The sequence below is a fragment of the Tachypleus tridentatus genome, chromosome 10 (assembly GCF_004210375.1).
Source record: "Tachypleus tridentatus isolate NWPU-2018 chromosome 10, ASM421037v1, whole genome shotgun sequence".
Taxonomy (NCBI): domain Eukaryota; kingdom Metazoa; phylum Arthropoda; class Merostomata; order Xiphosura; family Limulidae; genus Tachypleus; species Tachypleus tridentatus.
This window is the reverse complement of record NC_134834.1, coordinates 37,946,120-37,973,419: the sequence shown is the minus strand read 5'-3', so window position 1 is coordinate 37,973,419 and position 27,300 is coordinate 37,946,120. Positions and strand designations below refer to the sequence as shown.

General features: G+C 30.6%; 1 protein-coding gene and 1 long non-coding RNA gene across 4 annotated transcripts; one reads left to right on the top strand and one right to left on the bottom strand.

The window, feature by feature from the left end:
- On the top strand, positions 1–27,125 carry Grx3 (Glutaredoxin 3). 3 transcript variants are annotated; one of them, XM_076460849.1, is made up of 11 exons: positions 140–157; positions 472–613; positions 4,264–4,381; positions 6,395–6,469; positions 8,393–8,512; positions 11,015–11,099; positions 14,264–14,353; positions 14,853–14,997; positions 23,917–24,027; positions 25,398–25,530; positions 26,848–27,125. In XM_076460849.1, the coding sequence occupies exons 2-11, from the start codon at positions 558–560 to the stop codon at positions 26,893–26,895; spliced, it is 981 nt and encodes a 326-aa protein (XP_076316964.1). In that variant the 5' UTR covers positions 140–157; positions 472–557; the 3' UTR covers positions 26,896–27,125. The 3 variants fall into 3 exon arrangements, with proteins under 3 accessions (XP_076316963.1, XP_076316964.1, XP_076316965.1); XM_076460848.1 differs by lacking the exon at positions 472–613 and having other exon boundaries at positions 1–157; XM_076460850.1 differs by lacking the exons at positions 140–157; positions 472–613 and adding an exon at positions 1,285–1,855.
- Positions 12,580–15,638, bottom strand: LOC143229075 (uncharacterized). The gene is made up of 3 exons (XR_013015635.1): positions 15,500–15,638; positions 14,067–14,130; positions 12,580–13,476 (listed from the first exon to the last, which is right to left on the bottom strand). It is a non-coding gene; the product is annotated as an uncharacterized LOC143229075 (long non-coding RNA).
- Positions 27,126–27,300: the final 175 nt, after the last annotated feature.

Genomic DNA, 27,300 nt, shown 5'->3' with positions numbered 1-27,300 from the left:
CAGTTGTAATGTTCACATTAAATCACTAAAACAAAAACAAAAAAGTAACATGAATGTGCAGAGTGCGCTACTGCATAGATTTCGGTAGAATGGCAGGTTCTGTGAGAGAGGTGAAAACTGTGGATGAGTTTTGGAAAATAGTAACTGACGTTAATAAGTAAATACATATTTATTTATGTGAACTTCGAGCAAGTTATTTTAAGTATTGAGTTGTTGGTGAAAGTTGAGAGGAGGGGTGGTTGGGTTTAGTACTTTCGTTCCGTACATTGATAATTGAGTTTTAGTTGCTTTGTGTTATAATTATGTACTTTTATAGTATATATATCTATATATTTTGCGCAGTGGTGTTTTTTCAATAACTGTTTTGATAGCAGTACTGTAATTATTTACTTTTTGTTCGTGTTCTCTCATAAATCTTGAAAATGGAAAAATCGGATTATTTTTTTCTGTTGTGACTATTTGTATTTGTAGGTCCGGATATTGAGAAATCAGGATTTGCAATTTTCCTGAGGCTTAGGAATTATTGATCACGAGTATTTGGTAGGGATCATGGTCTAATGCTAATGGATAGTTTTCTCATAGATGAGGAAATTTATGTGTCAGGGTATTCCAGGTAAAAAAAAGAAAATTTGTTTTTAGTTTAAATATGTTGTTATTTATTCCAAAATAATATTCTATAGGCTTTCATAATTATTTAAGATATTCTGTTGCATTGTAGAATATTCAGGATATGTTGATGTAGTGTGAGCTACAAGGCAAAATTTCAGTTTCCTTAAGCACCCATCAAATGTTACTCAATATGGATAAAGTTTTGGGTGAATTGTTTTTGTATTGGAAAAAAAAAAATGAAAGGAGAGTGTTGAAAATCAAAATTCTAAAAATGAGGGTGCTTTAGAGTGTGTGTTTTATGTATAAACAATTAATTAATATGTAAGTGTTCTTTATAAATTGTTTGTGGGTGTACAATAGCTTACAATGCAATTACATCACTTGATAATTACACAAATATGAAAATATAGCATTAATAATTGTGATATGTAACATAATAATTCATGGAATTAAAATCTAATTTGGATAAATATACAGTTATCCATCTGTGCAATAAAACTAAGTTCTTAATTGTTTCATGTATACCAAAAGTAGTAAAATTCAAATTGTAGTATCCTACCAAGTAAATTTCTTGGAATTATAATCAGCTAGTCATTTAGTTCTGTGATCATACATTCTCATATTGTACAAAACTATTGTAATTTATGAAACAAACATTTATGTTATCAAGGGAATTGTAACTACCGTAAAGGAATCTCAAGGGAAGCCATGTTTTGAGTATGCCAGTGTCGTTTAGTGTCCAGTTTATGCCCAAAATGTTTATTCAGCATTGGACTGTTTAGTACTGAAATACCTAGATTATATAGTCTGTCAAATGCATTGTGATGATTCAACATCAGATTTCTCAGCTTTTATCACTTGTCATACAGGTGAGGTGATTCAGTATTGCTCTGTGTACATGAATAGTAATGTCACTATCAGATTATGGCAGGGTGTGAAGTCACCAGAAGTCTGCCCATGTCCATTTTACCACATCCATACAAACTCTATTCTTCTGTATTATTATGTTATTATAGGACTATTATTCTGTAACAATTTGATCAGAATGGTTTGAGTTCAAACTTTGGATGTAGTAATGTATTGTCCAAGTGATGTGGCAAGGTCTTCCACTTAATAAGCATTCAATTGGGTGTACAAAGTTATCAGTTAAATAAATTTTTGCCTTTAATCCACAAAAAGTGCATACTCTCTGTAACATGTATGACAAAACCTCATTGAAGCTGGTGTGTGACAAACTGTTTTTAATGTAAGTTAATGTATCAGCTTTATTAAGCATGATCACTGCTTAGTTGATAAAAGTGAAATAATAATATAATAGAATTATATTGTTAATTACATGTAATTTTATTGATTCTGAGCCTCTTAACCTGCACACAAGGTTACTTTTATAGGCCTTTATGCTAAACTATTATGTTCTTTGTATTATTGTGAATAGTATTAATGTAAAATGATGTTTGTGTTTTATTTGCATTTCAAATATTTCATTTGTAATGTAAATAGATGTATTCAGTTATAAGTATGTTATTCCAATTGCAGATATTTAATGTGTGAACTCAGTTTGTTTATTTTCATTACACCAAAACTTAAAAATAGGATATAAAAATACCAGAATCAGGATGATTTGTAAATTGTATAACAACTTTGCTGTTTTGTAATTAGCCATTTTAAGTTTTATCAATATTTTGAAAAAATAATACTTTACAGTATATTTATAAATAAAAGTGAAATGTAACTTGTTTTAGAATATCATTGTTAACTCTCCTCTATTTTGGATTTACAGTAAGCATTTAATATATCTTGCAGTATAATATAATGGGGATTTATTTTTTAATAAATCTAAACTACAGTCTGTTGATCTAGTTATATGAAATAATTTAAGATTTTTCTTTGATGTGTATCTGTGATATTGCACTTTATGTAAGTGAGAAGTAGTCAGTAAAATTAAAATGTATTATGACTTTTAGCTATGGAAAAGTATTTTTATTTCTTGCTCTATAATTTTCCTTTCAAAGAAACTTCAGTAGCAAAGCACTTGTACAATACTATCTAATCAGTGTGAGATATAATTAATTGTGTGTGGTAAGATGGCAGATGCATAGCTTCTATATAGTACCAGCAAAGTGCTATCCATATGTGTACAGATCAGTAGGACTACCCTGTTTACATAATTTTTTATCTTGTAAGATGGTTTAAACTCTTTCTCACAATTTCTGTACCAGTAAAATGATATACTTGGAAAAAGTAAGCTCTTAGCCTGAAGTTTAGACCTCAAAATCTATGAAGAGTCCTTTGGAAGGCCCAAATCTCTCACCAAGTCATTAAGTTCATCTTGGGTGAAAAGTTGTGGTTCACCAGATGTTTCAGGTTGAGAACAGTCCCTATCATAACTTCTATTGACAACAGATTCAGAATTAGATGAAACTATCAAGAGTATCCAGTAAACTAGATATATGTGCATCAGGTCCATAAGCAACAGATTTTATAGTTGATTGAAGATTCAGATAAGAAATTTTTTTTATTTCAGGTGTTGTAGCCTTCTATGTTACATAAGCAAAAATAGTAGTCATCTCCGTGGTTTCTAGGCTCACATCAGACCATTGGAATTGCTAAAGTCCATTGTCTCAACTCTGACAAAAAAAAGTGTAGACTTTATGTAGAGCCTATGATTTCTTTTGGTCTTCAGGTTTTATTCCAGAATATGAGTAATGTACCTTTTAATGCATTATGTAATGTTTTGTCATTGTTTCTTTACAATAAATTTACTACAAATATAGCAGAATATGCTTGGATCATTTACTTATCTTGTTACCATAGTAAAGAATAAATAATAATGAAAAGAAAAAATACTTTTAAAATGCACACAAATAAATGCTCTCCAGAAATGACATGATATGCCACTTATTAGCTGTTTATATTCTGGTGGTGTGATTCTTGTGGGTTCTAGAATGATTGATAAGACTCTGATGTCACAGTTGCTTTTGAGAAACCTAGAGCCAGTTATTGTCAACATTTTAAGCATAACAAAATGTGACCTGTCTTCAGTGAAAATAATTCACTTATGTAAAAGTATGCATGATGTTTGTGCAAAATCTGTATATGATGGAGAAAAAATTATTATTTTTGGATTCAGTGTGTAGAAATTACTGTAGAAAATGTAAAACTTTCAAGGTAATAAAACCATCACATGTTATTGCATGTTCTGAAATACCACAGTTTCTGGCCAAATTTATATAGAAAATAGCAAGCGACTTATTAAAATAATTAAATATGGATGTTTGTTTAAATGTAAAAATTGGTTTCAATTTTTCTGCTGATTTTATTATGTTTATAGTTAACTCTAAATTATTCCATAATCAACCAAAAGACAAACATTGAGAAACATCATATTTTAAGTGTTTTTGTCTGTTAAATTGAAACTTCATGGTTAATTGTTAAACATTGATTTTTGAAAAGAGATTCTTATTATGGAAAAAGAAAAGTATTAAATATAGACAATTTAAAGTAAGTAAAGTACATGTGATAGTGATGACTATAAATGTAATTAGTGGTATGAATGAAAATTAAATATAGGAAGTTATTTCATGACTGGACAGTTAAGACTCCAAGCATCTTTAAAAAACCCAGATCCTTCTTGAATTTGTAACTTTTCTTTAGAAACCATCTAAATGTTATCCATTTCTGGGCTGAATGGGCATCACAGTGCCAGATGATGGATGATGTTATGAAAGAACTTGCAAGTGAAAGGCAACTAAAAGATGTTAAGTTCTTAAAGGTGAGATTTGTTAATTTTTGCATAGAATTGTAGGTAATTTTTTTAAAATCCACAAATAAACAATGTTTTATAATACACAATTAAAATATTTGAGCCAGTCAATGGTTGTAAAAGTCAATCTATATATTTGAATGTGGTTTTAAACTGAAGTTAAAAGAATGATTAGTCACGTTGGGAAGTAGATTATAAATTCTGTTTATTAATTTTGGTGTGGAGAAAATCCATAAAGGTGATTCAAGTGCACTCTGTGTGTGTTAATGTCTTGACAACATAGTTGGAAGAGCCTGGTCTGCATAATTTTCAGTGGTATTCTTGATTTTTAAAAATATATCAAAATTTTTAAGTAATATAAGATTGAACTTTAATCTCTTTACTTTTACTAATTTATTCTTAATGTACTGTGAAATCCAATTTAAGTTAGTCCCTGTAAAATAATTTTAAACACTGCTTCATTGACATCAGAAAGGGTCATACCCTTCCTTTACCAAGACAATACATCAAAACTGGTGCTCAACTCTGGCTTTATTGGCATAAGCAGATGAGAATGGTCACAAATTTCCCTGGAGAATATGTAAGTCCATTGACAGTTAAATGAGATTACTTGGTTTCTTTTTTCTATTTTTGCATAAAAAAACAATATTCTGATAAGGTATCTTACCTCCAAAGCTTTCTTGATTTATACTGCACTTTATTGGTACAAATTTTCACTAATCACTTGTCTTGATACTCTCTCTTATCTTTATCAACATTCAAATGATAATGCAGCTGTTAACCATTTCTTCATTGCTGTTTGATTGAATAGTTGTGTTTTTGCTCGTGGTTTGATTACCTTTTCCACAAGTTCTTTACATTCCTAATTTTTTACTTCAGTTACTTTGTTGTTTACTGTTTTTATTCTCTTTCATGGAGAGTTAAGAATTACTCACCTTCTCTTACAATTTTGTGAGTTACGCACTTGCAGTTTCAGGTGGTCATGCTACAACTGCTGTAGCAGAATTACCAGTGACATCCAATGGGTTAGAACCATGATTATTTGCCCATGAAGTAATGGATTTGGTCTGTCAGGAGTTGATCAATTTCATGCAACAATTCAAACAAATTGATGATTGACCTATCATACTTGATTAAGGTTTCAGTGATCAGAAAGTTTTGGATTTTGTTAGCCGTTTTCTCTCTCCTGAATGTGCCTCTTAGTTGTGTGTTATTTTGGGGGGACTTGCCCTTTGGTAGAATTGATTATTTAGTTATGTTAAATCATCCCTCATTTCTTATGGTTCTACCCCTTCCCTTCTCGGGGACAAGCCTTGGAGTCATTATTTGGAGTTTCCTTTTTCCCAGGATATTTGTGTTTATGTGAGTTGATTTGTAGAATATTTGCATTTGTGGGTCAGTGTGCTTTGACTGTGAAAATTCATACTTTTAACATCAATCTAGCTTCCCTTATTTGGTGTCTCTTCCCTCTTAGTAGGGATTAAATCTCAATAATTTGAATATCTTTACCTGTATACATCTTACTCTGATCACCATTCTTGCCTCCCAGTGGCATATCTGCAGATTTATACTGCTAGAAATTGGGTTTTGATACCTGAGATGGGCAGAGTACAGATAGCCCTTTATGTAGCTTTGTGTTTAATAACAAACAACCAAACTTCTTTGGTCAGTGCTGGTGAGACCAGACTCTTTAATTTTCCAAGTCTGGAAGTCCTTGGTGGTTTTAATAGATGGGCTCAGAAAGTTATTTTAGTAAGTCTTGCCCTTTGCTTTCATTCACCTCCCCCTTTGTCATGTATTCCCATTTTCTTCTCTCCTATTTGGAATCCCATTTATTGCCCACCTGATTCAGTCCAGGAGCCTTTGTTTCCATCACTATATGGATGTCTGGGTGCTTCATAATTCTTCATCAGATAATGAATAATATATTTTTTAAAATTTTAGTTTGTTTATTTTCTGATTAAAACCCATTTGTTGTTTTCATATTTTGGCCTCAGTGATTTTTGTTGTTTTTTTTTGCAGGTTGAGGCTGAGGCATTACCAAATATCTTCCAGCAATTCAATGTTACATCAGTCCCAACATTCCTCTTACTAAAGGTAATAATTTCTCTAAAGTTACAGATAGCAACAGAAAACTTGTAAATTAGTTTTTCAAAAAGAGGAGAGAAGGATTCACTTGAACTGCAAATTTCAACTCTCAGTTAAAATATTCAAAGTATGTCTAAAATTTATATACTTAATAGATAGGTGTTAGTTATAAATGAGGTAAAAAGAAAAATTTTATTATGGTTCTTTAGAAAGGTATGAAAAGAAGAAAAATGATGTACAGTAATTCAATTTATTTTATTTAGTATAAAATGGCCAATAATTTTTCAATAGTTATTACAATTCTTTCATAGAAACCATCTTTCACTTGTTATTTATCACTCTGAAAATTTTGTAAATTAATATACTTTCTCCAGAAGAATAATGTCACTACTAGATTGAGATTTGTAGTTATAAAATTGTATTTCAGTATTTGCTGCAAATTTTATTATAGAACAAATACTTCTATTTTTATGATACAGTATATATACAATATATTTGTTATAACTTAAAAAATAAGCAAAAACAAAAATAAATTAAACTCTGCACTAATTGAAATGTTTCCAGGATACAAGCTATAATGTGGAATTATAAAATGTACTTTAGATTTTGGAGGTGAATGTCAAAGTAGGCCCCACATTGAGGTGGGGATACACCATCTATCAATCTTAACCTCCATTTGCTAGTATCATGTAAAAAATAAAAGAGTTGAATAGATATAGAAATAGAAATTAGGAGAACATGATGTGGCTGTTCAAGCCCACAATGTCCCATATCCATATCGACCTTCACTGCCTGCAGGCAGTTGTGGGAAGGTGACTGCTCTCCAAAGTAAAGAAGAAAAAATTAATTTTACTTTAACTTACAGATATATAATGATTTAATTAATATAAATAATAAAAAACAAATGGTACTACCTTATTTTCTTTTTCTTATTTTTATTTCAATTAATGTTTTCTTCTTTACTTGGGAGAGAAGTCACCTTCCCACAACTATCACATAGAAGAGAAGTATGACTGCTTTATTTCCAAGGGGAAAGAACCTAAACATCTGAAATTTTGCACCCACACTGAGGTTGTGTATCTGCGTGTTACTTATCTTAACCATGTGTGTAACCATACTAAGTGGGCCTTGAGGATATACAGCTGTTTATTATTACTTGTATCCACGTGCTTATGTATGTGCACATTTTTGTAGTGAGGCAAGCAAGTGAAAAACTACAGAAAGAAGGAGTGGTTCCTTAAATTACAAATAGAAATCACAGACAGACATGTACATGTGCATGTCTGTGCATGTGTTATCACTATAGCTTCAAGAGGAAAGAATCTAGAAACGTGAAATATTGTAACCATACTAATTGGACCCTGAGGGTGTGTACCTTAGTATTAGTTTTCATATTCATATGTGTAGGCATGGGCATCTTTTTAATGAGGCAAGCTAGTGAAACCACATGAAAAAGAACTGTTCTTTATATTATGAATAGAAACCACAGACAGAAAAGCACATGGATGTGTGCATACATGCACATGCAACTCTTTTTTAATGAGGAAAACTAGCAAAAAATTACATAGAAAATAAAAGATTCCTTTTATAACAACTTCCTACATATAGAAAAGCCAGTGCATTTTGGTAACAGTTTTCTAGTAGCTGATTTTATGTTATGTTGCTTAGAAACAACAGTATACAGGTTATACTTTTATGCTAAAATTGGATTAAGATATATACACACGCTGGCATTGTCAACTAGAATATATTAACCTAATAACCTGAGCAAATTTGGGTACTTCAGCTGATTATTAGATATGTTTATACATATACCAGTGAACTGTTCTTAGCCTTTCATTTAGTTGATTTATGTGAAAATTCTGTGTAATATACAGATTATGGTATTTTAATGGTTTATTGTTTATGCATAAATATTATTTCTTCCATCAGGGAAACACAGTGGTTGATAAGGTAGAAGGAGCTGATGCCCCTACTTTAACAAAGAAAGTATATCAACAAGCAACAACATTGACTGTACAACCTCCAGCAGAGCCATCACCTTCAACAGAAGTATGAAATCTATATTTAAGTAGCCTCTAATTAATTTATACAACTTTTTATTTTCAAAAACTTTCATGCATTAATTAGCAATTATAAAATATCTGTGTTAAATGGTTATAATGAAGGTATAAGATTGTTGAAGAAAATACCTGTATCAGACACACATGGTTTTATTTTGAAATCACAGGATTATCTAGTATTGATATACTAATTATGAAAGTTAGTGTATTTTTAAGTATATTAAAAACTTTATTCTATGATTTCAAGACGTAATTGTTTTCACTGGGTACCTCCCCCACCCTTATGACTCTTACCTGGTTCTTAAAACAAGAAGTTATGTAAAGTAGAAGTTAAAGTTATGTAAAGAGGGGTACTGACAAACTATTATTTTTCAGAGGAAACAGTAAACAAAAGTCATGACATGGAAAGGGAAGGTGAAAGTGGAACAATCATAGTGATGACTCTGATTAAGTTCTATTGGTGGGCTGAAGTTTATGAGTGTACAAAAATCCTAGAGCACCTTATAAATCAAGTTATTCAGTCATTCATCGTACTCTTAAAATTTGCTTTTACCATATTAATTTTTACCATTTCCATTGATAATGAATATAGAAGACAAAGAATCAACAAATTTGAATAGTCCATTTTATATATGGAAAGGTGACTGCTCTCCCAACTAAAGATGAAAACACTAATTTTATTTTAACTTGCAGATATTTAATGATTTAATTAATATAAATAATGAAAAACAAATAGTAGTACCTTATTTTCTTTTTCTTATTTTTATTTCAATTAATTTTTTCTTTTTTACTTGGGAGAGCAGTCACCTTTTTCACAACTGTCACATAGAAAAGAAGTATAACTGCTATAGTTCCAAGGGGAAAGAACCTAAACATCTGAAAGTTTGCACCCATACAGAGGTTGTGTACCTGGGTGTTGCTATTGTAATCTCTCAATCTGTGTTATGACAGCTTGCTGTAGATGCTGTAACATCCATACATAAACATACATATATTTCTTCTTTTTTTGTTAAATTACTTTTGGCTGATTTGCTATGTACAATCAATTCATGATTACCTCCATTTTGTAGTTCAACACAGTCAACATTCTAGGACAAATTAGACTTGTTACTACTCTAAATTAGTCTATCATTATAAATATTAGCTGCTGCTTGCCATAGAGACACTGTTATTTCACTGAAATTTTTGTCAGAAATTTGTACACTAATCTCAAAGGGGCATTATCAGAGTTTTGTTGTGGAAGTATTTGAGGTAAGCTATGCTTATCAATTGTGTTATCTTCTCTGACAGTGTAGCCATACTCATTTGTCTTGTAATTTTTCAGTTTGTGTTATGACAGCTTGTTGTAACATCCATACATAAACATACATATTTAAAACCTAAGTGTTGTTTTTTACTAATTATGTCACATTTAACTACATGTATATTTATTCCTATTATTTTACAGCAAGTGTTTAGGCAAGAATATACAAGGTTTTCAATTTAGATACTCTAAAGCAATGTTTTTGTTATACCTATTACATGATTTTCATCATGTAAATATTGTCTGTACAGCACAGATATTGTGTAATGACAGTCAGCCAGGGTGAACTGTTAAAGGTTTTTTTGTTACCAGTTACCAATATCACTAAGTTAATAGCATGCAATTGAAGAATATGATGGAAGCTTGATACTTTGACATGATTTCATGACCATTAAGTTGGTGCTCATTCTAATGAGTGAAAAACTAAATAAATAAATAAATATAAAAAAAAAAGGAGAGATGTTTGTTTGAACTTGTTTCAGCATCTTGTAGAGAATAGTGAAAATACATACAGTAGCCTATAGTTTGCAGGCCTGTGCTATAGTGTACATGATGGCTGGGTTTAATATTTTCATTTTACAATTATGATTATATACTTTAACATTTTCTTTTACTTTTCAATTCTAATGTACATAACTTTTTATTATTGTCAGTTTTAAGTGAGCTTTTGCTAGAAATATAGACAACATTGCACATGAAGTAAAGTTAAACTGTGTGGCATCATGGTTCATTTTGTCTTCTAATTGTTACAAACTGTTGTGTTGTTAGTGGTCAGAAATTTCTGGGCATCTGAATACCTGCTTAAGTTACCCATTTGGGTAGGATTTTTGGTATCTGTTTAAACACTAATATGTAAGTTTTTGATTATGACATCTAAACAAGATTTGAAGTCAGTAACATAGTCATGATTTTGTCACATTTAACTACATGTATATACATGTATATTTATTCCTATTATTTTACAGCAAGTGTTTAGGCAAGAATATACAAGGTTTTCAATTTAGATACTCTAAAGCAATGTTTTTGTTATACAGTTTGAATGAATAAGGTTGTACACATTTGTTGACTTAATTTAGTTCAGAATACTGATTAAAGTGACCCATTGTAAATGCAAGTTATTATTTGTTTAGTGAACATGATTAGGAAATGGATAGTTTTATTTCTTATTTGTCATTTTTTTTCTCTCAGGATCTGAATTTAAGGTTAAAAAAACTTGTCAATGCTGCCACTTGCATGCTTTTTATGAAAGGAACATCCGAGGAACCACGTTGTGGTAAGTGTTGCTATCTTAATTTTATAGGAAAGAATAACTCATGTAGCTGAAATATTTTATTCATATGATGAGTAAAGCTTACATCTTAATCCTTCCTCCCACGTACTCTAATGGATAGATGCCTAATCATCTACTATGTGACATTAATTTGTTTCACCATCAAACAAACTACACAGTACTGACAAAAAAATCGCTGCCTGGGTCGGCATAAATAAGGAAATATATTTTGCCTAAGCATTTACTTGGATGTGAGGTAAAAGTGCAGTGAAATTGAAAAATTTTGCTTTTAAACTTGTTTATTATTTTTAAGGCCTTTGCCAAATGTGGAACTCTTAGAATACCAAAACATGCAGTGGATGATAATTAATGTGCTTTACTCTTGGGTGGTATTAACCATTTACAGAGAGTACACAGATATTACTTAGTGAGATTTTAAATATTGTATATGCAAGGATGCTAACCTGCATGAATTAGGCATACTGATTATGATGTTAATTTTAAAATATGACAGTATGTTATACATATATATTTCAATAAATACCATGCTATGCAATACATTAATTGTGCATAGGTGTGTAAAATTGGCACTATAATGGATTTGATATAAACCAAAAACAGCAAAGTATAATTTAATTCAAAAGCACATATATACTACCATTTCTTGCCATTATCCTTAAGTCATAAAGGATAATGCCTGTGGTCATAGCACCCAAATGCACTGGGGATATTCTATCTATCAGCAACTAAGGAAAATCAGTTAGGATTTGAGTGCTTAAACCCACAACATCTCAACTCCAACTGCTTTTTGCTGTCTGCTGCCAGATGAGAAAGCAGTAACCCTTACTACTTAGAAATAACTTTAATGTAGAATTACACCAACCTGGTAAAAAGTATGACAAAAAACTCTACAAAGTAAAAACAATCAACTTCCACCCTTTCAACTGATGTAGAATATAATATTCTTGCAGTCTACTGAATTAATATACTCTATATTACTACAAAACTGTCACCCTCCATTCTTTTAATAGATGTTAACCAAAATAACAGACTGTTACCATTCAAGCATACATGAGGTGAGCTGAGACAACCCAAGCTACCTGAAATTAGTCTTTCTGCCCCAGTATACTGAACCATTCCAAAAAATGACAATTTGCTACTTAAAATAAGTAACTAATATCCACTAAATTTTTTATAATGTATTCTCTGTGAATGAGAGTTTAACCCTCAATATAGTTTTATATTTATTATAAAAAAGTAAGAAAAGTTTATTTTTTTTATAAACCAATCCTAATAACCATTATCCTTTAATTTGTTTTAATTAAATTAACATTATGTACAATTGAATTGCTGTTATTACATCTTTTCAATTGGGATATAATAATCCCTTTTAACCATACTACTGGAACAACACTGTTAGGGGTGGATAAATGAAGATAGAAGAAATCAAATTCCCTCCTCTTATTGAAAGTAGTTAATTGTATACTGCCATCTGTTAAATAAATGTCTATATCCAAATAGTGAGCATGTGCATCACTGTTATTAAGTTTCATTATAACATCTGGTGGATATATAATCCTTGGATCAAAATGCAGATTATTAAGTGAAAGTAAGCTGTTTATGTAGCAAAAAGTGAAATAATAATAAAAAAAACAACAATGTTTACAAATAGTGCTGTACAATACAACTATAGTATTTTTATTGAAAAATAAAAAATGCTGTATTTAAATGAAGATTAAACATCAACAAAATACCACCTCTATTAAGCCTTAAACAATCTTCAGTGATGTGACTTGTTTGCTTGATACTGTATGGGTAAATTACTTAAATTTGGTGATGACAAAACCTTCTCTAAACACTGTACATTTGTTACAGTGTTACACTAAAAGCTCAAAGCTTTTTTTGTTACTCATTCAACCTGTCTATAAATTGTATAAGATTACCCAGCAGATTTCAAGTTATCTAATGTCTTCTCATTGAAAACAATTTCTGTAGCTTTCAAACAGATAGTATTTAAAACACAAATACCTTCACAATTCAGAAGGAAAGAAATGTTTACAGAAACTACATAAAACTTAACTCTGTATGTTGATATGTGATAATCTGTTTCTTGCTTTATCCAGTTATATTTAAACTCTCTGTATAGTTGCTTTCAAAGCTTTGTTTTCTTAGTAAGTGATCAAACCACTTGATGTTGCACTATATCAACCAAAGCCTGTCAAAAACTAAGGGAATCACTTGAAAATTGAGAAGGGGATGATACATTTTCAAGGGGTTATAAATTCATGATAAAAATAGTAATTCTTTGAGTTGGGCATGAAAATCCTAAAAGCAATTGACAAGAACGTTGTTTTGTTTATAGGCAAAACTCTTTGCAGCTCTGTAGAAATAAAAATATTAACTTTTTAAATCATTAATTATAACATACTGATCTTAAAATATTTATAATTATAATGGTTAAAATACTTAGAATTAACATGTAAAAGTATCTTAAACATTTGTGGTGAAAACATTTGAAAAGCTATAAAATGCACTCTTTAAGTGCAATAACTTAGGAGTAAGTTATTTTGTTCATTCTAACATGTACTTGAATCTATTACATATATAAAGTCGTAATAAATCTGTGACAACCTGAAAAATAATCACGTTTGATAGGTTTTTCTTTACAAATTTTGGAAATATTACTGTGCTAAAGCTACTAAATTTTTATTGGTGAATAAAAATGTTACTACTCTTACACTTTAAAAATAATTATTAGTTTTGGTTATAGGTTTACATCAGATGCAAGTTACTTAAATATTTCTTTCATTGTTGTAAATAAAATTTCCTTAACATGAAAAATTTGTTGAACTATACTGATGTTCATAACAAAATAAAATGTTTGAGTTTTTTGTTACTTGTAACTACACATTACTAGCAGGAAATATGAATAATGAAAATTATCAGAAAATGGTATAGCATGGTATTTACCAGTATTTCCAGTGCTTTCTAAAATTTTCAGCAACTTCTCTCTGGGCCCCATCTATTAGGTGTTCTACCAACAGTAATATTAACATTTAAAGTAATATTATACCTTCAGAAAAAAATGCATCATTTTGAAATCTTTAAAAATCTAGTGTTCGAATTCATTAAACGTGAACTAACTTGTACGTTTTTCTTTCATGTAGGGTTTAGTAAACAAACAGTGGAGTTACTTCAAAAGTACCATGCTCAATTTAGTTCTTTCAACATTTTAGCTGATCAAGAAGTTAGAGAAGGTGAAAATACTTGTATCTTTAATTTTTACTGTACACATTAGTGTTTTTAATAAAATTATGTTATGCATTATTAAATGATTATTTCATAATCATTTAGTGTATTGTAATAAAGGATTAAGCTAGTTTTACTTGTTCATTAGCACAACTTTCTTTATAATTAATTTTTGTTAATCTTGAATTTGAAGTTAATATTGATAAAACAGTTTAGAAATAAATAAATAGTCATTGAGGCTCATGTGGAAGAGAAATCAAGTGACAAGTTTTTTGCTAATAAAGCTTTATTACTTCCTTTTGATTTCTTTCTACATTTTATAAAAAAAATATGTGTATTATTTGACTATAATTTTGCTATTAAAGTAGATCTCAAGCAAAGTTTTGTTCCTCATTTATAAAGATATATTTACTTAGATCAGTCTTGACAGATAATTTGAGAGAGTGAGTTATTTCATTGAAAAAAACAACAACAAAAGAATGATGAACTGTTCTATATCTTTTCAAGGTTTGAAAAAGTTCTCCAATTGGCCAACCTATCCTCAACTATATATTAATGGTGAATTGGTTGGAGGTCTTGATATTTTGAAAGAATTAGATGAAACTGGGGAGCTAGAACATATGTTACCCAAAAAGGAAGATATAAATAAACGGTATTGTTTACTTCTTTTTTTTCATCCTGCAAAACTGTTAGCTAAAATTGCATAAAATTCTTGTATCAGGAACTCTGTTACATTGTATCATTAAATAATGTTTCCCTGAGAAGTAAAAACTTTCACTACAAAAATATTCAGTATGGGTAGGTAAAAGTGTGGATGACATGACTTTTTACAGAGCTACTTTCAAATAATTAAACCACTGTATTATCAATGTATAGAAATAAGTTAGGTGTCTAAATGTTAATAAATCTAAATTTAATGCTATATAATCTTTATCTTGATTTCAAAGGAAGCATTTTAAATAAATTCTTAATCTCCACTTGTCTGTATATTTGTTAACTTTTTTTTAAACTTAATATTTCATCACCCTTCTATGATGTACTGACTTTAACATACATTATCCATCATAGTATAGATAGTATTGAAGCATTGCTTAAGTTTTATAACTAATAACTTTCTTTGTTTACAGAAATATAAACCAGAAAGTCAAACTCACTTGTCATGGCCTTCTATTACATTTGCTTTCTCAAATTGCCAGTAAACTTCTTTTGTGTTTGGTATTACATACTTTGTAACTGATTTAAAAAAAAAAAAAAAAAAGCTCAATTTTACTTAATGAAGTAATACTACCTTGTTCTCAGCTTTCCTCTATATGCACAATTTTTGCTCACTACTATCCTTAAGGCTTCCACCTAACATCACGTGGTATAGCTGCATTCTAGCATGTGCCAACTCTCCACCAATAGGAGAATGACCCACTCTCCTAGTGCAACTGACTTCCTCTATACTGAGAACACAATCATCACATCTTGATATTGGTGTTGGGTTTTTCTTTGTCTGTTAATAGAGCTGATGTTTTTTGTTTTTTTTTGTTCATTATGAATGAAATTTTGGTGGTTTATACCTGTCTACCTTTGCCTTATTTTATACTCATATTACCTTGATTCTTTTTCAGGAATTTTTATGTTTTTGTGAATTGGTTTCTCAATTATGTTTTTTACATATTCAGTTGTTTTTACCACTACCTTGAGACATACATATCTTGTCTTCCTTCCTTTGTGACTTTGTATAATTAGGTATTACTTTGTTCTGTATTGCCTTTCTTTGGCTCCAAAATTATGGTGTCTCTTCTTCAAATTTGGGGGTTTGGATCCTCTCTCTTTTGTTTGTCTTTCTTAGGCTTAGGTTTTCCTACCTTCACCTTATATGCACTACTCTTTTCTGTTATTTGTCTTTCCTTAACTTTTTTACTGTATAATCTGTCATTCCCCTGAGGGGTTTTTGATGGATGCATGCTCACTTATCATTTCTACAATGGTACATCATCCTTGGCATTTTTATTTTTTTATTTGGATGATCTTCTAGAGTTGGTTGGGACATGATGCCCTTGTTACTCAATAGCTTTTGACTTCTTTATATCTCATGCCTTTTTGAGATTCCTTTAATCTGTCTTTATGATTTTACCAGTATGCTTGTATCTCAATTGTTGTACATTGGGGCTGAATGCCAGTTTTATGTCTCATTGTCTGTCACACTTCTTTTTGGCCTCTCTTTGTCTCCATCCATCCTATTATCCATGTCACAGCTTCTATTTCCTCTTCCCATCCATCCTTCCATTGCTTGTAGACTTCAGTGACATCGATCTTGGCAGTGACTGTTATATAGACTTAGTCAGTAGGGCATGTTTTGTTGGGTTTATGGACCTTTGTTCTCTGTTTGCAGTCAGTTGTTGAGTGCTGATATTTTTGTTTTTTTTTCCCTCTTCCTCCAGTGTTTCCTGTTCCCATTATTTTACATCCTTCAAGAGATCTTCTTTCTTGCCAACATTGATCTATGACAATGTGGGTCCTTATGTCCACAATTGCTATTGGGTGGATTTCTCATTCTTTTCCAAGTCTTTCCTCTCATCTTTTCATGGTTCCAAGCCAGGGAACCTATAGATAGGTGTTGAGTTTTAAATCCTTCCTGCCTCATTTTATTTCTTGTCTTCCCTTGCTTTTCCATTTCCAATGGGGATTTCTCACCTTAGGATATGGAATGGTCATGGCAGACACTTCACACGCTCCTTTTCTTTTTTGGCTCTATTTCAACAAGCCTTCTATTGCCACCCTCTTCTCCTCTTTTGAGAGACAGCATGTTTGGGTAGATTGGTTCATTTTGGAGTAGTCTAATCGTACACCATTTTTCATTTCTCATTCATGTGGGTGTTTGTTCTTCGTGTGTCTAAAGGGCCCAGTTTTCTATTCTTCTTTTGAGGAACATACAGTGATTGGTTTTCTAAGCCATACTTGTCTTTCCCTCACTCTGCAGGAGGTTTTATCTCTTTGAGGACTTAGGTTCCCTTCTCCTCAGTCATTCTTCTTTCTCCTTCCTTGCTCAAAGACTTCACCTAGTAACTTTATAAGACTACTCCCATAGTGGGTATTTCTTTTTCTTTCATCTGTGTCTCCTTCTTTTTCCAGATTCTTCCTTCATGAAATTAGTTCATAGGTACCATGGCATATTGTCTCTTTAAATCCATCTTTTTTTTTTTGACAGGATATCCAATTTTGTTTTTTATTAGTATGAGCTGTAGACATCTCTTGATGGTACATATAGTCATTGCTGCAGTTGTCCCCTTTATCATTCACCACAGGAACAATTTTTCTCACTGTTTCTGTTACCACATTATCAACCTCCTTTTTGGGGCTCATTCTATACATGTATTTCTAACAGCTTATTCTATTCCAGGTACCACAAGCCTTTTGTCATGGATAATCTCATCTTATTTCCTTCTTTTCAGGTTCTCTGTTAGTCTTCCCTTGCCTTCAGCTGAGGTGCATTCTATCAGAACTAGTTCAACTTTTTCCTCCATGCCTACTCTCCTCCTTATATTCTACCTTGTGATTTCCTTCATTTTGGACATTCCATGTTGAGTTTCCCTGATAACTCCTTACTTCTCAGCTCATTCATAGTTTCTTCTATTGCATTTTCTCTTGTCCTCTTTTTCTACTTCTTCTGCCACTCTCCCTTACTCTTTCAACCTGACTCCATCCTCTCTGATCCATCAGTGTCATCACTCAGACTTCACATGTGGGTTTGATACAGTCTCTTTTGAAACTTTACAGATCCTTTTAACAAGTAGCCTTCTTTCTTGTCCAGTTCGTTCTTCCCTCCTTGTTTATCTGTAACAAGGGTACATTTTCCATAGTAGGTCTATGTATCATGTTTTTCTTTCATTCCCTTCTTTCTTTTTTCTGCTTATCCAAATTTCTGTGTTGGCTGTTCAGATGAGGTGTATCACTTTGGAGCATGATTTGTTACTAGGCAGCTCTGAGTAATACTTTTAAGTTTTCTTATTATCATCAGGTATCCTCCTCTCCTGTTTTCTTAATGCTTTTTTGTTCATATGTCTTCTTCATTTTCCTTGTTGTGCAATTCTTCTTGATTTGGATCATAATACTGTTTGTTTTCTTACCCTTCCTCTCTTTAACCATTAGTCTCTTGTTCCTAGCACCATCTTTTGCTTAGGTGGTACAACTTATTTTTTGCTTGTGACTTACAGAGATATGGTATGTATGTCATTGCTGCTTCCTCTATTTTTTCCCTTCCATTTCTTAGTGTTATTTTCATTCTGTTCCAAATTGTTTTTGCTGCCCCATCCATTTTGTTTGTTGTTCTTTGCCTGGTTTTAAACTGGAGTTGATCTACTACATTTTCATTACACTTCTTATCGTGGCTTGATGCTAGTTGTGTACTGGTTCTGCACATATATACCATGCCTTAGTTGTCATAGCAGAAGTTACTTCCTGTGCTTGAAGGGCAGATGTTTCAGACCCTCTTACTACCAAGAACCAGATGACAAATACTCAATGGCACTTAGTTTTGGACTAGATTTGGTCTGCTGATTACAATATCATGCATCCTAGCCATTATATATCATCTAGTGCAGAGGTGGGCAACTTATTTTTCATAGTGGCCACTACTGTGGCTAATGAAAACAATGTGGCCACACTATTTTAAAAAAGTAAAATAAATTGAAAGATGTTAGTTTAATCAAATTAATTGCATTTCAACTAACCTTCAATGTGAAATTGATGGGCATTTTCAACAAATTTCGTGGAATTTGGCTTAATATCTATGCTCAATGAGCATCTTAGCTCTGCCTCTAAATTTATGTCAGTAAGCTGAGATCTGTATATAGACTTAAGAAAATCTAGCATAGAAAATTTTGACTTGCACACCCATGTGGATCCAAACATGGAAAATAATTTTGATATTGCTATCTTTAAATTTGGAAGACTCGCATTGATCAGAATAGTGAGCCACATCTCTCTGATAGAACATTTTTGTTTTCCGTTTATGTCTTCCACACTTTGCAGGTCATCTTGTCTTCAAATCCACACTTATCCAAAGATAAAAAAGATGTAATTTCCTTACTGAAATTTCCTAAGTCAAATTGAAATGGATTATGCAAAAATTCAAATATCAATTTCAAATTTGGAGAAATATGATTCAAATTTTTGAGATAGATTTTTGATCCAATTCACATAGAGATCATGTTTAGCATCAAAAACTGTTGAACTTTGCAAAATGTGTCAAATCATTTTTTGTAATTGTTCCACAAGGAAGTTTAGCTTTAATTGAAATTTGTGAATAGACTGTGATTGTTCACTTATTATTTTACCTCTTCCCTGAAGCTTCATATTCAAATTATTCAAGTGAGTCATCATGTTGCACAGAAAGTGCAAATCACACTGCCGTGATAAAGATTCAATTTCAGGGAAATTTTCAATCTTTCATTTTTCAACAAGATACTCTTTTTATTTGCAGAAATAAGGAAGTAAGTCATTCCAAGACTTTTCCTCTACTTAACCATCTTACATTTGCAAAATCAGTAAGATCATCAAAAGTATAGTCACTGCTTTTCTTCAAAGACTCGACAAACTGTTGATAGGTTGAGAGAACTTCCACTTCTAATATAATTCACAATTTTTACAATAATGTCTATCAAATTTTTCAGTTCTTCACTTTTAGACATCTGATCACATAAACATTCCTTTTTGGCTTCCCTTTTGTTCATGAAGTTGTGCTTTCAGATGACTAATTTCATTCATACGATTTTTTCTGTCAACTGGAAATTTTACACCAAATTTATTGTGAAAATTGTTAAAGTTGTTGCTTAAGGTTGTATACTTTATTGTTCCTAAACACTTTGTTACACAAAAGACACTGGCTTATTATTTGCTTCAATCACTGCAAATTTCAACTCCTAACTTTCATTAAATTATCATTTTACATTTTTCCTGTCATGTGCCATTCTATTTTTGGCAGTAATATCAGAATCAGTTGAATTGTTTTTATTTTCTGAGTGTCCACCATCATCTGGATTCTTTAATTTTTGAATTATCCACTTATGGGATCAAAAACAAAATATATTTGAACACTTGAAAGTTGCACAATAAAAATATGTTTGCAAGCTCATGCAAAACAATGCACACTTGATAACAAACATCTAAACCAGACTGATGTTACAAAATGGGTGGAGTCTGTGACAATGATGTAGCTTGCAACATTAGCAATGACGTGAGGCAGTGCAGTTGCTAATTACCAAATTTGTGGTAAAAAAAGTTGATTCCTAAACTTGAACTGGCCACATGTGGCCAGTGGCCATGGAGTTGCCCACCCCTGATCTAGTGCATCCTATAACTGATTAGACTGGTGTTTTCTCCATCCACATTTGCAACTTGTTATCTTTACAATGGACAATGGTACAGATGGGGTGTAGCTTTACCCTACACATTAGAGTATCTCACTCTGTGGGTTCCCTCTACATTCTGTTACATTTTTCCACTCTGATGAAGATGACTACTGTTTTTCACATGTTCTGCTTTACTGGATTATATTGTACCTAGAGTTAAAAGACAAAACAAAGATTTTCCCTTCTCCTATCTTTTTTATCTGTGATAATATTTCAGCTGCCAACACTGTTTACCATCTATTCTCAAAATACAAATATGAAACCCATAACTGAAATGTGTACCACCTCTGTTCATTAGCAGACAGGTGGAGAAATTAATGTGATCTTCTCTGTATTTCTACAGTAAATCTATCTGTAGCAGGCTAATAATAATAGTTATTTTGTATTAGGCTACTTCCACAGATCATAAACATTAGCTTTTATTATAATGTGGCATTATACTAAGATTTGCAAAGCATATACAAAGAGTTGAATTAAAATGGTGTTCTTCTTCAACCATTCTGTGGATATCTTTACATGCACTCATCATGTTCCCAGTTATCTAATTTTGTAAACAGAACCCTAATTACTGCTCACAGATTTAGCTTTGTAATTTATCATTCAGTTAAGCCTAAAACTACTACCATTTGAATGTTAGTTATACATTTTAGTACACACCTATTATATAATATTTCAAGGACTTTTCTTGCAGGAAAATGAGTAAATTTATGACTAATGCATTTCAAGTCCACCTTACCCTAATCATCTGCACATGATGGAAACTAAACATTGTGGGAAAAGCATTGTGTACTTATTTCCCCCTGAAGTAAAACTGGAGTAAAGGAGAACTCGTAAAGGAGTTCTTGGATTTCATGTTCAGTGTTGTTTTTTTTATTGAAGAATGTAATTTAGTCATACCCTTTCATGCTGATGGCAACACGTCTTGGATGTTGTGTATAACGACATAACAAAGTTACATAATTTGAGTATCTACACTAGATACATGTGTGAAGGATATCATGTGCTTAAAAAACTAATTTTATTAGAAGTTCTAAATGACACAAAGAATATCTTTATACCAGTGTGTGTGGTGTAATCAAACTATACACTCCTGGATTGATTTACTCAAAAATATTTAATTATTGTTTTAAAAACAAATGATTGTAAAAAAGAATACACAATTGTGGCAACGTGTGAGAAAGTAATGGAACAGTCAGCTTTTCAAAACAAGTGTTTACTAAGTAATCACAATAAAGACTTGAGTCAAATTTACAGTTTTTGTATTTGTGTTGTTACATTGAAATTATATTTTTCTGCTGGCAACATGTTACTTTTAACACTACCATTGTTTATTTACTTGGTTTGCTGGAAAAACTTAACACAGACTACAAGGAGCTAGTGTTAAGTTTCATGAGAGGGCCAACACTAAAAAAAAGAGGCCAAACTTAAATACAAAATTTCTCATTTTTTGTGCAAGTTTTATTTATCGTTATAAAAGTAACTAAAGTAAAACAATTATAACGTTTTAGATTAGATACAGCAAGATAATGAAACGATTATACAACTATTTCTTGAGGTATGCTTGCAAGTAGCTTCTTTAATATAATTAAGTATTATAAGTTGAGCTACATGTTCCTCATGTGATTTAAAACTTGTGTCATTGAATTATAAATTCAAAGAGCAATAAAACAATAAAATCTAACCTGTTTAGGATAAATATAATTTTCTGTTACAATCTGCAGTTTGAAGTAAAAAGGCAAGTTAGTAAACTGTTTAAGCAAATTAATCATAATTTTTTTCACATTCTGCAATTTATATGGGAAGAAAAAATAAATTGATTTTTTTTGTGCTGGTCACAAGGGTGGTCAAATTGACCAAATATGTGTAGTGTTTAGTGAAGAGAAAATAACATAAAATACATAGTTTTATCAAAAACAAAGTTTTTGAACTTCTTTTAAGAGGTTTTAGAGGATATGCAAATGAAATTTGAAAACTAAGATGGAGAAAGTGTTTTTATTCTTAAAATGAAAAACAACTTGCACTTGGACTAATCAGGCTAAGTGATGCTCTGACTTCATATGTTCACAGAATAATTTTAATTTTAAGTAATTAATTACAAAAAATCAGATTTTTGTGTACAGAAGACTTGTAATGTTTACTAATTGCTTGCTAAGACTCATGAAGATATATTTATTACATTAAAAGCTATAGTATATATACATTCTTGGTTACTTAATAGTTGTAGGATTGGTCAAAATGACTAGTCATGTAGAGAGAGAGCATGGCTGATAGTGTTATGCAGAATGACATGTAGGTGAAATATTTGGAACAAAACAAATAAAACTGTTGAGTAATAGTTCAGTATATATTATGAAATATTTTTTAAATTTCTAGTTAGCTTTTACAGTAACAAAGATTATTTTTTTAAATGGGTAAGATATTTCCATGACTGGAATGAAAATTAAACACGCATTAAGAATTTCATAATGAACTCTTTCAGTCCTGGAAACGTTTATAAAATAAAGTGAAATAATTGCCCAGCCTTTTACACAAATGAAATGGGATATGATCAAGTTAAAAGAACACCAAAATCCCATTTCTCAAGTTCATGGACAAAAATAAAATATTTTTGAACAGGATGTCAGTGTTTAATGTTGGCAGAAAATATCAGAAGCTTTTTAAATAAAACAAAAAGAATCCCACAATTAACAAATACCCAGGCATATTTTTACATGTCTTTGATCATTGTTTTCTCAGACATTCCTAATATTATGCAAGTATTTTGCATAACATATTCCACATTGTTTTTTAATATTTATTCACTTTTTGCTAATTTTTTTCTGTTCAGCCATAGATAAATAATCTGCTAATTTGCATGAATTAATGTACACATGCATAAGTAACCACTTTCAATTCTAAAATTTAAATACATCTGTTAGGTTGTTGAATGTTGATTTAAATACTAAAACCTTCTTTACTATTTAAACTTGTGTACTAGAGAATAATTGCATTGATTGAAATGCCATACCTGTTATAAAAGAAAGTCTTCCTTGTTGTAACCTGTAATAAAATAATACTTAGTAAGTAAACTGAAAGGAAAGTGTGTTATGAAGTAGTTTTTAAAACTTTACTAATTGTTCAAGTAGTATTTTTATTTCTTTTATAAAAGTAATCACAACTTTTTTTCATTCCAGGCTAGAAAAATTGATCAATAAAGCACCACTAATGATATTTATGAAGGGATCACGTGATAACCCTTGCTGTGGTTTTAGTAAAACTTTAATTGAGATTCTTAATGGAACAGGGTATGTGCAGATAATTTTGCTATACTCTTAACTTGTTTCACAATAAAATATAGAAAATAATTTTATGCATATAATTGCTTAAAATGTTTTTTAGTTATTTTATCATTATTGTAAGGAGTGGTTTGCAATATTAGCTCAGTATATAGATTAAGAACTAAATTAAATTTCCTAAACTAGACAAACTTTGTGAGATATTTAAAACTGTGGTCAAACAGTAAAAGTACTCTACTAGTGAATGCATACAAACTTAATTTGGAGTATGCTAAATTAACTGTATTGTTTATTGAATTAATCTTTGTAGTTTTGATATGAAGATAAGGATAATTTACCTGAAGTCATAATGAGAACATAGCATTTAACACTTGTACATGGTAAAAATATTTTTTATACTTTTTATCTGTTCCTATAGTTACATTTCATTGTAATTTTATGCCAAATTTGGTAATCAGTGTTTTCATGTTGTATAATTGTTTCATTTGGTCACTTTATAAACTGAAGTATAATGGACTTTTATATTTTGATTTTTCCTTTTTAGATTTTTATTAAACAGGTTATTAATACTTTTGTGGTGTATAATTCACAACACAGCCAGTAGGGATCACAAAGTTTTAAGTTTGTATTTATCACTTCTTAAAAAGATACTTTTTTGCTGTTTCATTTAATCCTTAAATGGCAGTCATCATCTGTTGATGTTGCTTTCTACAACATTCCTGCTGTGTAAGGATTAATAGTTTGTTAATTTTGATTTAGCTCTTAAGCATTTTTTAACCTTCTTAGAATTGTTTCTTTATAAGCTTTAAACAGTTTCTGTTTTACTGATTCAAAGTTTTATGTTGCAACTTAATGTATTTCTTTCTTTACTTTCTCACAATAAGTTTAGTTCGCAATAAACTCTAAATAGTAAAATATGTGAGAAATGTAATATTTTCATTAAACAAGATGGTGAATGAAAACTGTTTACTCTGAACAGCTAATGATGACTACAGTTTACTCAATGTGTGTGTGTAAAACATACAATATTGAGTTAATATTATAGGCAATCTGTAGTAAATATAAACAATTGGAAACATAAACTATATAGAATCTTTATTACATGCCATAAATATTGATGTATAAAATATTGAATAGTTATTAGGATCAATGTTTTTGATTTCATAAGACAAAACATAACTTCATAACAATAACAGTGTAAACACTAAACATAAAATGATAAATTATGACACATTATAAAGAGGGTTCAGATTTCTGTGTGTTAAGAATATTAAGAATACATTGATGTTCTAGCCATCCACTTTTTGTCCAACATTACAAAAATTTTTGTTTCACATTAACAGCTAATATTTTGATGATTAATTATTTGTTAATTACAGGCAGAAATATGAAACTTTTAATATATTGCAAGATGAAGAAGTTCGGCAAGGTTTGAAAACATTTTCTAACTGGCCAACATACCCACAGGTCTATGTCAATGGCCATTTGATTGGTGGTTTGGACATAATTAAGGTAGGTTGTATGAAATTTTATGAGAATTAATGTAGGTTTTGGGTGTGTAATTCATAATGACAATGTATTTACTGCTTTCTTTTTAAGTTTGAAAAATTAATTTTTTTTTAGAGAAGACTAAAGGCCATTTTTATATTACTGCATACATAGCTTGAGGGCACATGTACCAAATCAATGCAAGTTATGTAATGTCAGCTAGGCATGACTGAAAGAACAATATAATAAATACATACATACATATATATATATCTGTGCACGTGTGTGTTTGCTCGTGTTTGTGTGTAGCATTATAAGACTTAAAGTAATTAGACTAAACATTTGTATTTTTGTGTTGTAATATGTGGTCATTCTAGCATGAAAAAGCATAATATTATTTTGATGGTTACAAAGTTTGCCAAGTGACAGATCCCATCTAGTTAGAGTATAGAAAGTAACATAAAATATAAAGTCTTGCTCAAAACAAACGTTTGAAGTGTATTTAGGAGGTTTTAAAGAGTATGCAGATAATATTTGAAAATTTTGGGACAAAAAATAGTTTTTTAATCATAACATGAAATTAATTTGCACTCAGACTAGTAGCAGAAAAGTCTATTTTTACAAACGAATCTTTAATAAAAATATTTCATTAAAATATCTGATTTTGTGTATACAAAATACTTGTAATTTTTCCTAAAAGTCTAACAAATTTTGTGAAAATAAACACTGTATCAAAAGTTATGGTGCAAATACTTAACGTGTGCAAACTTGTAGATGAATTCATGTATATTATAGTGAGTTAGTTGCAAAAGAGTTAAATAAGTAATGTTTAATTGTTGTTTGTTTAGTTGTGAAGTATCAAGTTACATTAGGAAGGTTTCTGTGTTGTGTGAAATATCTGACATTAAGATGGGTTAACTGTATGTGGAAGTTTCGGATAATACATACTACTAAGATTATTTACACATTTGTTGAAAAAATTGTAGTTGAAGAGGTTATTGAAATTCCTGCAGTTCTGTTACACAATGTCATTGAGTAAATCATCAAATAGTACTCTGAACACTATATGATAATTTACATAAAATAACACACAAAGGTAAGGAAAGCTACACCTGATATAAACTTGAAATGTTAAAGAATTTAGGTTAGCTATGTTTGATATTTTTTAATCTTGTGAGGTGTATGTAACAAAGTTATTAGTGTTTTGTATCTTCAAATATGTTTTACATGTTTTGTATTTTAGATAATTTTTTTCTTTATAAAGATTAACTTTGATATGAACTTGATTTTTAAAGAATTGTACTAGAAATTTGTCCCTTACTTTTGTTTCTGTTTCCATAGGAGCTGAAAGAAACAGGAGAGCTGGAGAAAGCACTGAATGGAGAATAAAAAAAAAAAATCCATTTTATTAATGAGTAATTTTCTTTTGTTTATTAACGAAACATTGAAACCAAGAATGCCAATATTCATAGCTGTCAGTTTCAACGTTTTCAGGTAGATGATGGCAGAATTATAAAAAAGAAATACAAATCAAATATGATAAAGCTTTTCATTAAGAAAGGCATTCAGTTTAAAAAATTGTGTAAGATGCTGGGATAAATAAAAATAAATATAAATCATTTGTGTAGTGTTGTTTTTCTGTTTTGTTAATGAAGTCTTAACTAATCAAGGGGATGAAGTTTTCAAGTAATAAAACTGGGATGCACATTTTTAAGCACCCTCTGATCTTTTGATAAGGAAAAATTAAATCAGTTATGCAAATAATCAAGTTAAAATGATATATTTACTTACATT